Source organism: Dasypus novemcinctus, chromosome 9 (genome assembly GCF_030445035.2).
Source record: "Dasypus novemcinctus isolate mDasNov1 chromosome 9, mDasNov1.1.hap2, whole genome shotgun sequence".
NCBI classification, from domain to species: Eukaryota; Metazoa; Chordata; class Mammalia; order Cingulata; family Dasypodidae; genus Dasypus; species Dasypus novemcinctus.
This window is the reverse complement of record NC_080681.1, coordinates 99,081,189-99,094,099: the sequence shown is the minus strand read 5'-3', so window position 1 is coordinate 99,094,099 and position 12,911 is coordinate 99,081,189. Positions and strand designations below refer to the sequence as shown.

Here is a 12,911-nt window from a genome sequence, read left to right as displayed (position 1 = left end):
AAACAAGACAAGACCAATTCTTCAGTTATCTGACCTACAGAGGCTGTATCACTGCCCAGGCAAGGAAGTACCTTCTTTCACAATGACATTCACAGAGCTCTGGCTTTTCAGGTTCCTCTCGTCTTTGACAGTCAAGGTGAACACATAGGCTCCCACTTGCAGCCCAGTCACCGTGGCAATACTGCTGTTAGCATTCTCGAGCTGTACCCCATCAGGTCCCCTGGACAAAGAGAGAAACCAGAAAGTAGAGGTGTATCTGTCTGCTTATCTCCAGTCCTTGACACAGCAGGAGGAGACTATTATTGCCTCAGCTAAGATGTGAACCATTGTTTCCCAGATCTTAAGAGGTCATGTTTAAAAATATTCCATTTGGACAAAGTGTCATTTGGTCCCCAAATACAGACTACCTGCTGGTTAGAAAATTCCAGTCACCAGCATTCAAACACATCTAGACTTACTCTTTATATATACCCCTGGGACATTTAAACTCTTTACTGTTCTAGTTTGTGAAAGGAAGAAAGTACTCCGAGCAGGTCATTGATCAAAAGAATGATTTATGAGTTATGTTTCTGAAAAGCATTTTTGGTCCAATAATTGATTCAGTTGTTGCCAGCAAAGAAGCAAAATGTGTTTCTTAATCACATCCCAAAATCCTTCCTGATGAAAAATCAAGGAAGGAAAATGGACCAAGGCTGTAGAGAAACTCTCAGGACAAAGCATTTCTTCTTAGCAGCTCTATGAGGTAAGCTGCCTCCAGGTCCTATGCAGGGACCACAGAGCACCCAGGACACCTGCATCCTTCCTTCCTTCTCTGGGGCCTCAGAAAGCACTTGCAGGTGGGGAGTGAGCTCTGGGCACACAACCAGACAATCCTTCTGCTCAAGATTCAAAACACCCTAGAGCTTTCCTTCAAATAAATACAGGACAAGTAGAGAAAGCTACAGACTTCCAGGTTGTATTTACATTGTTTAGTTTTGCTTTTTAACATAACCCTGACCCTAACAGCCCCTCCTGAACAGATTCTCCTCCAAATAGCTATGCAAGCATTATCTCTGCTATAAACACTAGTAAAACTCAACTAAATAGCTGACTAGGTATATCTTCAACCAACATAATAAATAATTAAAACACTCTGAAGAAAGATCTCAGATCTGAAACCTAACCTCAAACTGGATGATCTAGAAAAAGAGCAAAATAAATCCAAAGCAAGCTGAACAAAGAAATTAACAAAGATTTAGAGCAGACATAAATGAAAGAGATTTTTTTTTGAGAATCAATGTAACCGAAAGCTGGTTCTTTGAAAAGATCAATAAAATCGACAAACTTTTAGTCGGACTGACAAAATAAAAAGGGAGAAGACACAAATAACTAAAATCAGAAATGATAGGAGGGGCAATACTACTGAACCCACAGGAAAGAAAATAGAGAAATAAGAGGATACTCTGAACAATATAAACCAACAAATTAGATAACCCAGATGAAATGAATAAATTCCTAGAAAAACACAAATTACTTACACTAATGCAGAGGAAATGAAGATCTCAACAGACCAATAACAAATAAAGTGACTGAATTAGTAATCAAAAACCTCCCCACAAAGTAAAGCCCAGGACCAGATGGCTTCTAAACATTAAGGAATAATTAATACTAGTCCTGCTCAAACATGTCTAAAATATCTGAAGAGGAGAAAACAGTTAACTCATTTTATGAGGTGAACATCTTCCTAATATCAAAGCCAAATAAAGATACCACAAGAGGGAAACGGACTTTGGCCCAGTGGTTAGGGCGTCCGTCTACCATATGGGAGGTCCACGGTTCAAACCCCGGGCCTCCTTGACCCGTGTGGAGCTGGCCATGGCCATGCGCAGTGCTGATGCGCGCAAGGAGTGCCCTGCCATGCAGGGGTGTCCCCCGCATAGGGGAGTCCCGCGCGCAAGGAGTGCGCCCGTGAGGAAAGCCGCCCAGCGTGAAAAGAAAGAGCAGCCTGCCCAGGAATGGCACCGCCCACACTTCCCGTGCTGCTGATGACAACAGAAGCGGACAGAGAAACAAGACACAGCAAAAAGACACAGAAAACAGACAACCGGGGGAGGGGAGGGGAATTAAATAAAAATAAAAATAAAAATAAATAAAATAAAAAAATGATGAACAGAGTCAACAAAATCCCAATCAAAATTCCAAAAGCCTTCTTTGCAGAAATAGAAAGGCCTATCATCAAATTTGTATGGAAGGGTAAGGAGCCCTGAAGAGCCAAAACCATCTTGGAAAAAAAAAAGAGTTGGAGGATTCACACTTCCCAAATCAAAACAGCATAGCAACTTCTGGGAAGATGGCAGACTAGAAAGACATGAAACTTTACTCTTCCAGAAAAACAGCTAGAAGACAGGCAGAAAGGACCTGGAAAAAATCTCCTACTCCAGGACCCATACTATTCAGAGATAAAGAGAAAATTCAATAAAGAGAAAGTTCTGAGAGTAGCAAGGAAAAGCAAACCATCTCATACAAGGGACACCTAGTAACAGTACAGATTTCTCATCAGAAACCATGGCAGTAAGAAGACAGTGGTATGATACAATTAGGATACTGGAAGAAAAAAACAGCCAGTTGAGAATTTTTTATCCAGCAAAACTGTCCTTCAAATATAAAGGTGAGTTTAAAATATTCACAAACAAACAGAAAATAACACAGTTCATAAAAAAGAAAATATCAAAGGAAATATTGCAGGAAATATTAAAGGAAACCTTAGAGCCTGAAAGAAAAAGACAGGAGAGAGAGGCTTGGAGGAGAGTAGAGAAGAAAGAATAGCAGAAAGGATAACCAAAAGAGTAAAAAGACAGACAAAAATAAGATATGACATATGAAAGCCAAAGCATAAAATGGTGGTAGTAAATAATGAATTTACAGTAATATCATTGAATGTGAATGGATTAAACTCCCCAATCAAAAGACATAAGCTGAAAGAATGGATTAAAAAAACATGAGCCATCCATATGCTGCTTACACAAGACTCACCTTAGATCCAGGAAGACAAACTGGCTGAAAGCGAAAGGCTGGAAAATGATTTAACTGAACAACTAGAGAAACTAGAAAAAGAACAGCAAATCAACCCTAAAGCAAGCAGAAAAAAAGAAATAATAAAGATTAGAGCAGAAATAAACGAAATTGAGAATAAAAACAATAGAGAAAATTAACAAAACCTGGTTCTTTGAGAGGAACAATAAAATTGACAAACCCCCACCTAGACTAACAAAGAAAAAGAGAGAGAGAAAATGCAAATAAATACAATCAGAAATGAAAGAGGTGAAGTTATGACAGATCCCACAGAAATAAAAAGGATCACAAGAGTATATTATGAGAAACTGTATGCTAACAAACTAGACAACCTATATGAAATGGACAAATTCCTAGAAATGCACAAACACCTACACTGACACTACAAGAAATACAAGAACTTAGCAAACCAATCACATTTAAAGAGATTCAACCAGTCATCAAAAATCTCCCAACAAAGAAAAGTCCCATCTAGTAGATGGCTTCACAGATGAATTCTACCAAGTTTTTTTGAGAAGAACTAACACCAATCCTGTTTAAACTCTTCCAAAAAATTGAAAAGGAGGGAAAATTACCCAACACATTTTATGAAGCCAACATCACCCTAATGCCACAGCCAGATAAAGACACTACAGGAAAATTACAGACCAATCTCTCTAATGAATATAGATGCAAAAATTCTCAACAAAATATTTGCAAATTGAATCCAACTGCATATCAAAAGACATACATCACAACCAAGTGGGATTTATTCTTGGTATGCAAGGCTGGTTCAACATAAGAAAATCAACTAATGTATTATACCACATTAACAAATTAAAGGAAAAAAACATATGATCATCTCAATTGATGCAGAAAAAGCACTTGACAAAATCCAGCACCCTTTCTTGATAAAAACGTTGTAAACAGACACAACAAGTAGAAACAAGGGTGAGGAGAAATAAACAAAATATATCTTAAAAAAACAAAAACAAAACCAAAACTCTGAAAGAAGGAATAGAAGGAAAATCCTCAGTATGATAAAAGGCATATATGAAAAACCCACAGCCAACATCATACTCCATGGAGAAAGATTGAAAAATTGAAAGTTTTCCCTCTAAGATCAGCAACAAGACAGGATGCCCTCTGTCACCACTGTTATTCAACAGTGCTAAGAAGTTCTAGTTAGAACAATTACACAAGAAAAAAATAATAAAAGTCATAAAAATAGAAAAAGTAAAACTCTCACTATTTGCATATGACATGATCCTTTATTTAGAAAATTCTGAAATGTCTACAACAAGTTACCTGAGCTAATAAATGAATTTGCAAATGGCAGGACACAAGATCAACGAGCAAAAATCAGTAATGTTTCTGTACACAAATACTGAACAATCTGAGAAGGAAATCAGGAAAAAAATTCCATTTACAATAGCAACAAAAAGACTCAAATACTTAGGAATCAATTTAACCTTAGGACCTATAGGCAGAAAACTACAAGACAATGCTAAAAGAAACTGACAAAGACAACAAAATCAGCAAAGCAAATGGAAAGACATTCCATATTCATGGATTGGAAGACTACTATCATGAAGATGTCAATCCTGTCTAAGCTGATTTATAGATTCAATGCAATACTAATCAAAATTCCAAAGCCTACTTTACAGAAATAGAAAAGGCAACTACCAAATTCATTTGAAGGAGAAAATGCACCTGAACAGCCAAAAGCATTCTAAAAAAAGAAGAGCAATATGGGAGGAATTTCACTGTCTGACCTTGAAAAATATTACAATTCTACAATGCTCATAACAGCATCATATTGGCATAAAAATAAGAAACATCGATCAGTGGAATAGAATTGATAATCCAGAAATAAACCCTTATCTCTATGGTCAACTGGTTTTCAATAAACCTATCAAAGCCATGCTAATGGGAAAAAACAGTCATTTTAACAAATGGTGCTGAGAGAACTGGATATCCACACCCAAAAGAATTAAAGGGGGGAAGCAGATTTGGTTCACCTGATAGAGCGTCCGCCTACCACATGGGAGGTCCAGGATTCAAACCCAGGGCCTCCTGACCAGTGTGGAGCTGGCCCATGTGCAGTGCTGATGCACACAAGAAGTGCCGTGCCATGCAGGGGTGTCCCCCGCGTAGGGGAGCTCCATATGCAAGGAGTGCACCCCATAAGGAGAGCCACCTTGCACGAAAAAAGCACACGCTGCCCAGGAGTGGTGCCGCACACACGGAGAGCTGACACAGCAAGATGATGCAACAAAAAGGAGACGCAGTTTCCAAAAAAAAAAAAGCCATTGATTAAACATTTTGGATAAATTCTATGGTACATGGATACATCTCAATAAAACTGCTTAATAAATACATAAGTAATTGTGCAAGAATAGCCAGAAATAGCATCTATGTTCAGCAGGGAAAGTATAGAGAGATCAAGAGGTAAAGAGTTTTCTTGTTTGTTTGTTGTTTATTATTATTGAAATAATGAAAATTTCTAAGGATGATTACGGTGATAAATGCACAACTATGTGATTATATCCAATACCATTCATTATATACTTTGGATGAATTGTATGCTTTACTAATATATATAAATGAAATTCACTTGTTAAAAAAAAAACAATAGTATGACACTGGAACAAGGATAGACATAGAGAGACAATGGAATCGACTGACAATGCAGAAAACAACCCCCGTATCTTTGGCCAACTGATTTTTGACAAGTATGCCAAGTCCACTCAATAAGGAAAAAAAAGCCTCTTCCACAAATGGATATCCATATAAAAAAAATGAAGGTGGACCCTTACCTCACTCCATTTACAAAAATTAACTCAAAATGGATCAAAGACCTAAGGATAAAAACCAAAATTTAAAACTTCTGGGAAAAAAAAAATACAGGGAAGCATCTTTAGGACCTTGTATTAGGCAACAGTTTCTTAGACTTTATACCAGAAGCACGAACAACTAAAGAAAAAGTAGGTAAATGGGACTTCATCAAAGTTAAAAAACTGTTGTGCTTCAAAGGACTTCATCATGAAAGTAAAAGGGCAACCTACAGCATAGGAGAAAACAGTTGGAACCCACATATACAGTAAGAGTTTAATATCTAGAATATATGAAGAACTCCTTCAACTCAACCACAGAGAGACAAACAACCCAATTAAAAAGTGGGCAAAAGACTTAAACATTCATTTCTCCAAAGAAGATATACAAATGGCCAATAAGAACATGACAAGATGCTCATCGTCATTAGCCATTAGGGATGTGCAAATCGAAACCACTTTGGGATACCATTTTACTAGAATAGCTACTATTTAAAATATAGAAAATGATAAAGTTTTGAAGAGGATGTGGAAAAATAGGAACACTCATTCATTCTTGATGGACATATAAAGTGGTGAAGCTGCTGTGGAAAACAGTTTGGTGGTTCCTCAGAAAGTTAAATAGAGTTACCATATAATCTGGCATTCCCATTTCTAGGTATATACCCCAAAAAATTGAAAGCAGGGCCTCAAACAGATATTTGCATACTGATGTTCACAGTGGCATTGTTCACAATTGCCAATACATGGAAGCAATCCAAGTGTCCCTCAACTGATGAATGAATAAACAAAATGTGGTATATACATACAAGGGAATATTATTCAGTTGTAAAAATGAATGAAGTTCTGATACATGCAACAAGTATGAACCTTCAAGCTATCATAGAGACTGAAATAAACCAGTTTCCCAAAAGGACGAATATTGTGTCATCTCACTGATATGAAATAATCAGAAAACGCAAATTCACAGAGTCAGAAACTAGAATACAGGTTACCAGGGTCCAGGATAGAGGTAGGGAATGGGGATTTAATGCTTATCTGGAACACAGTTTCAGTGTGGGGTGATGGAAGAGTTTTGGTAATGGATGGTGGTGATGGTAGCAAAACATCATGAATGTAATCAATACCACCGAATTATATTCTTCAATGTGGTTAAAGGGGAAATTTTAGGTTGTATATATGTTATTAAAATAAAAGCTTTTTAAAATTTATAAGGACTGCACAATATCTATAGGACTGTTCATTAGCAGTGACCTCTAATGTAAACTATGGACCCTAGTTAATAGTGTAATTATAACAATATTGTTTCATGAATTATACAAAGGTACCATAGCAATGAAAAGTGTTAATAATATGGAAAACTGTGTGTGTGAAGGGGGATATAAAGAAGTCTACTTTCTGCATGATTTTTCTGTGAACTCACAACTTCTCTAAAAATAAAAAAAAAATTTTAATTAAAAAAAAACACAGAACTTAGGAAGATTAGGTCCTCCAAAAGAAAGAAACAAATAGTTGAATCATCATTTCTACAATCCAACTCAGCAATCACAAATGAAGTAGTTTCTATAGTCAAATTAGAGGCCTTTTCCTACCATATCAAATACAAGAAAATATCCACTACAGCCTGTCCTATGGTTGCTACCTTTGGAAGTCAAAATACTTTTAACTCTTCCTTGGAATTCCTTGCTCCTGTGGGATGCTACATATAATCTGAGTTCCATCTGTCATGGTTTAAAGGAAATAAAAGAAACTGTGTGAGAACCAGGAGTGGTTCGATTAGGCAATTTCAATTTAATTAGTACTATTTTGGTTACTGCTTTCAGCCTCTGGCTAATATAACTGGTAAATGTTGTCTTCAAGGAAACAATAACAGTAATGTTTTCATTGTGCTGATAAATTTTCCATTCCGCTTAATAGCTACTGACCCTCTCCCACCTGCTAGCCATACCCAGTTAATTTTGAGCAACAGTATTTTTCTGCTCCATTACCCCTTCCATCCTGCCTCTCAAGTGTAATTAAACTATACATTTCAGCAGATGGATTACACCTGTAAAAGCATCAGGACCTGGGGACTAGCTAATGATAAGCATCTTTTTCCTTACAAAAATTACTTACAATTTTCATTTTCTTAGGGTTAAATTTTGAGATTGCAAACATTTCTTTTGCAGTTACCCCCTGGATAAGTCAAGAAGAACAAATACACTCATAAATGCAAGTAAACCTTGCTCTTCAAAGGTCTGGAGTCTTTGCACAAGGGTTTTTTGTTAATACTCACTGTGTTTTCTCCCAGAGATATGAAATAATTTTCTGATCATCTGAACTTCTACTGCCATCTAGGGTTGTGCTGTCCACAGGAAGGGTCAACTCTTTATCTGGGCCTGCATCTGCTTGAGGAGGCTTGTTGTTTTCTAGAAGACAAAGACCTGGAGGTCAAAAGCAGTCAGTCCAGCTGGGAAAAGAAAGGAACCAGTTGGGACATATGTTCTGGAAGCCATAGAGACTCTACCTCTGAGCCCACGGAACTGAGGGGCCCGGGGGATTTATGGATACAGTGAGGGCACACACAATGAAAACTATAAGACAAACATATAATGGAATCCTGAAAGAAACATGGCAGAACATAATAAAGTTATAATGCCATGCTGAATTTGAAACACAATGCTACAGGAATTCAATGAAAGGCTTTGAGTGAAAGACAGGGCTTTCTTGAGGAAGTGGGCTTTAAGCTGCCCCTTAAAGGATATGGTAGGATTTGAGATGGCAGTTATTCTATCTCCTAGGACCCCTTAAGGACACAAAAGATAGCCAAGAGCAAGGGTACAAGCTGAGGATGTGAAGTATTCTTTTTCTCTAGCTATGAAGTAAGCACAAGGGGAACAGACAATAGAAGCTGCCAAGGGCTCCATGGATTGGTGCCTCCTGCTTCTATCCTCATACAGCTCAGAACTCAAACTCTCCCCTCCCTCAAGGTTAAAGGAATTAGCCAATAGAAGAACCTGCCCCGATAAGGTTAGAAATTACCAGGCTGTACAATAACAGTCACTTGAGCAGTGGCCTGCTGTCCTGTTGTGTCAGTCACTGTAAGTTGGTATGTATAGTCTCCTTCTTGCATTGCAGAGAGCTGCAGGGATGGTGTTCTAACACCCTATATAAATAAATAATACATACAAATGGAAAATCAGAATTCCAGAATCAAAATATCATACACTACTTCCTACTTTGGTAGAAATGATTTACCCAGATTTCTAAACTTGAGCTTGTATTGGACTATTATATTACTTCCCAGTATAGCATAATCAGTGAATGCTGAATCAGACATCTGGGGACATCTACTAAAGCTTCCCCCTTCAAAAGAACAGTATTCCCTGACACAGCAGCAGTTTCAAATAAAGCCAGAGCTCTCACAAGGGAGAGATGTATGGGGAAATGAGTGGGGAGATTACCAAGATCAGTCTCAATGATTCAAACCAGGAAGAACACCATGAACATAAAATAAAATAACACAATTTAAAAAACAATGTTTACCAAGATCCTCTTCCTACAGAGGCCACCAGTAAAGCTAACATCAAGGTCTAGGTTTCTGTCTCCTTTTGAAAAAACTGTACAATCTGGCAATATTAGGACCATATTTTCAAGTGGCAACAACCACTTAAACCTGAACAATATCCCCCTCCTCCGCCCATCAAGTTTTCTTTTTTTATGTTACCTACCTGGTGACAGATCTAGTCCCTTTTTAAAAAGTATCTCCACAGAGATCAGTCTGCTAGGAGATCACCATGTAGTAAGGCAATCTACTCCAATTTGTTTTAGAGTTCACAACAATTTGCACCCCTGTAGCTCCTTCACAGTTTAACTCTCTAGAGTCATCCTGAAAGATTCTCATCTAGCCTCTTCCTCTAATTTCTGGATAAAGATTTTGCCAATGTGTTAATTAAAATCCCCCAAAACTTTCTGTATTTGTGGGATTCTGTTTTTAATCCAAATATTCTATGCACAAACCTGATTTTGATAATTAAGATGGAGCAGAAATAAGCCATGGATGGGTAACCCAGTCCAGCAGCTCTAGCTCCTCTGGGCCAGAAAAGACAGTAACTACTCCCGCCTACCTGCATTTCCACCACTTTCCCTTTGCTGCTTGGGCTGAGTGACCACTCATAGCTGGTGATGCCATGATCATCGGTGCTCTGGTTCCCAAAGAGGGTGATGGAGTTTTGAGGCAGGGTGATTACTTGGTTGGGGCCTGCATTAGCCACAGGAGGGTAATCCACAGCTTTGTTCACTGTCAGGCTTGCAGTAGTCGAGTTGATAGCTCCATCAGAATCTACTACAGTCAAGCTATTAAGGAAGAGAGAAGTGCAATCAGAAATAAACACTAGTACAATCAGAAATAAACACTACACAACTGAAAGTCAAGGTTAAGAAATACAAGGGAAGCAGAGATGGCTCAACCAGTTGAGCACCCACCTACCACATGGGAGGTCCTGCCTACCACATGAGAGGTCCTGGGACCTAGTGGCTCCTAAAGAAGACAAGCAGACACCCAAACCCACCTCACTGAGAGCTAGATACCACAACAAGAGCTAGATGCTGCAACGAGAGCTAGACACCGCACCCTGCAGCAACAAGCAGATGCCTAAATAAGCAGATGCCACAAACCAGCAGTCACTGTAGCCCACAGGAAGCAGATGTGGCTCAGGCTGTTGGGTATTCGCCTCCCATGTGGGAGGTCCCAGGTTTGATCCCCAGTGCCTCCTGGAGAAGGTGAGCAGACAATGAGACAGACCAGAGAACCATCAGGTGGGGGGGGATAAATTTTAAAAATAATAATAAAAAGAAATACCAATGTGACAGGGTTACCTATTCCTACCATGCCTCATGGAAAGGTAGAGAGTAATACTAAATGCTAACAATGATGGAAGGTTTACCATATGCCAGGCATTATGCCAAGTGCCTTATATCTCATTAAATCCTCACAACTCTATGAAATATTATCCTCATTTAACATATGAAGAGACAGAGGTAAACAGAAGTAACTTTGCCCAAGGTCACATAGCTTGAAAGTAATGGAGTCAGGATATGAACATTTTTCTAGAACCACTTTGCCCTGCTACCTGAGAATGTCTGTGTGCTGGGACCTTTAGAAGTATTATCTGGTATACTCACAACAACCATATAGGTACCATCGATTCCACTTTACAAGAGGCTTAGAGAGGGTAAGTAACTTACCCAGGGCTACAAAATGAGCCAAGATGTAAGCCTAGTTCTCTGATTCCAAAGTCCAAAAACCAAAGTCTGAAAAAGAGATAAATTCCTGGTCCCCATTCCTGTGGAGTTTAAAGAAGCTAGCCTATACAGAGAAAGTTCTGAATGCAACAGGCTCTTCTCCCACCATCCTGTTTGGCTGTGTACCTTCCACAAGAATGGACATCCTAGCAGAGACATCTAGGATGGACCACTAGGGTTGGCTCTGGTAAGGCAGGAGCTTAAGATGGAAATGAATTCTCCCATGCAACAGTCCCACAGTTTGAAATATCATTTGCAAGACAAAGAAATGGTCACTTATAAGAGCAGGCTTTTGGGAAGCGGACTTGGCCCAGTGGTTAGGGCATCCTTCTACCTCATGGGAGGTCTGCGGTTCAAACCCCAGGCCTCTTTGACCCGTGTGGAGCTGGCCCACATGCAGTGCTGATGCACGCAAGGAGTGCCCTGCCATGCAGGGGTGTCCCCCGCATAGGAGAGCCCCACGTGCAAGGAGTGTACCCCATAAGGAGAGCCGCCCAGTGCGAAAGAAAGTGCAGCCTGCCCAAGAATGGTGCCACACGCATGGAGAGCTGACACAAGATGATGCAACAAGAAGAAACACAGATTCCCGTGCCGCTGACAATAGAAGCGGACAAAGAAGAAGATGCAGCAAATAGACACAGAGAACAGACAACAGGGGTGGAGGGTGGGGGGGGAGGGGAGAGAAATAAATAAATAAATATTAAAAAAAAAAAAAAGAGCAGGCTTTTACCTAAATGATGACTTACAGCTGAACAGCCTAAAGCTTCTTATGCCACCTCAAAATGTGAGCATAAACAAGCAAGGGAGGTTTGGATTTCCTCCATTTTAATTACAGAAAGAGAAAAAGCATAGAAAAGACATACAGTCTGTTTAAATCTCACCATCAGCCACACACATAGCCAAGCATCTCTGGAGTTTTAACCCACATCTTTGCCTATGATCTGAAGGGGATTTTGGCAGCACATGTTTGGTAGTATGTCTTTTGGTGTACATGTTACAAAAACATGACACACATATACATGTGCAAAGTAGTAAGCATTTGAAAAATAAAAATCCACAGAATGTTTTTCTCCTTTCTCAGTTTCCCTGTTGTTTTCACAAGTGTTTTACATATCCTACTTGTCTCCTGTATCAGAACAAAAGCAACTTATAGACAGATGGCAAAATGGCAGCTGCCCATTGCTCTTTCTCCTTAGACAGTCCCTGGCTTGCTTTCAGGATCCTGTAACAAAACAGGAACTGACTTCAGCAATGGGGAAAGAGGCTACTGCCATATAAAAGTAGGCAAAAGGAAAAGGTACAGAAATCACAACCAGATGAGGAGAGGAAAGGAGGGGAGGGGAGTGAAAAGGAGGGGAGAAAAGAAAGAGAAAGAAAAAAATGAGGTCTAGAAAAAAATACCCCTTCCACACAAAAAACTGAAGGCTAACCTTATGGTCATTAATGAACTCTGAACACATATACTGAGTGAAATATGCCAGGCACAAAAGGACAAATATTATATGATTCCACTTACACAAAATATCTAGAATAATTAAACTCACAGAGAAAGAAAGTAGATTAGAGGTTACCATGGGCTGGGGGTGGGGGGAAGGTGGTATGGGGAGTTACTGCTTAATAAGTATAGAGTTTCTATTTGGGGTGATGAAAACATTTTGGTAATGGATGGTGTTGGAAACAGTACAACATCAAAAATGTAAAGAGATAAATATCACTGAATTGTACACTTTAAAAATGGTTAAAATGGAAATTTTTATAATATAT

At 39.0% G+C, this 12,911-nt stretch overlaps 1 protein-coding gene across 10 annotated transcripts in view; it reads right to left on the bottom strand.

Moving 5' to 3' along the window:
• Window positions 1-12,911, bottom strand: part of KIAA0319L (KIAA0319 like) — a 249,023-nt gene that overhangs the window by 168,272 nt on the left and 67,840 nt on the right. For all 10 annotated transcript variants that reach the window (XM_058303906.1, XM_058303910.2, XM_004472229.4 and 7 more), the window contains exons 10-13: window positions 9,971-10,199; window positions 8,886-9,009; window positions 8,140-8,272; window positions 72-220 (exon numbers count right to left, since the gene is read on the bottom strand). In XM_058303906.1, the coding sequence (XP_058159889.1) occupies window positions 72-220; window positions 8,140-8,272; window positions 8,886-9,009; window positions 9,971-10,199 (635 nt within the window). The remainder of the gene's footprint in view (window positions 1-71; window positions 221-8,139; window positions 8,273-8,885; window positions 9,010-9,970; window positions 10,200-12,911) is intronic.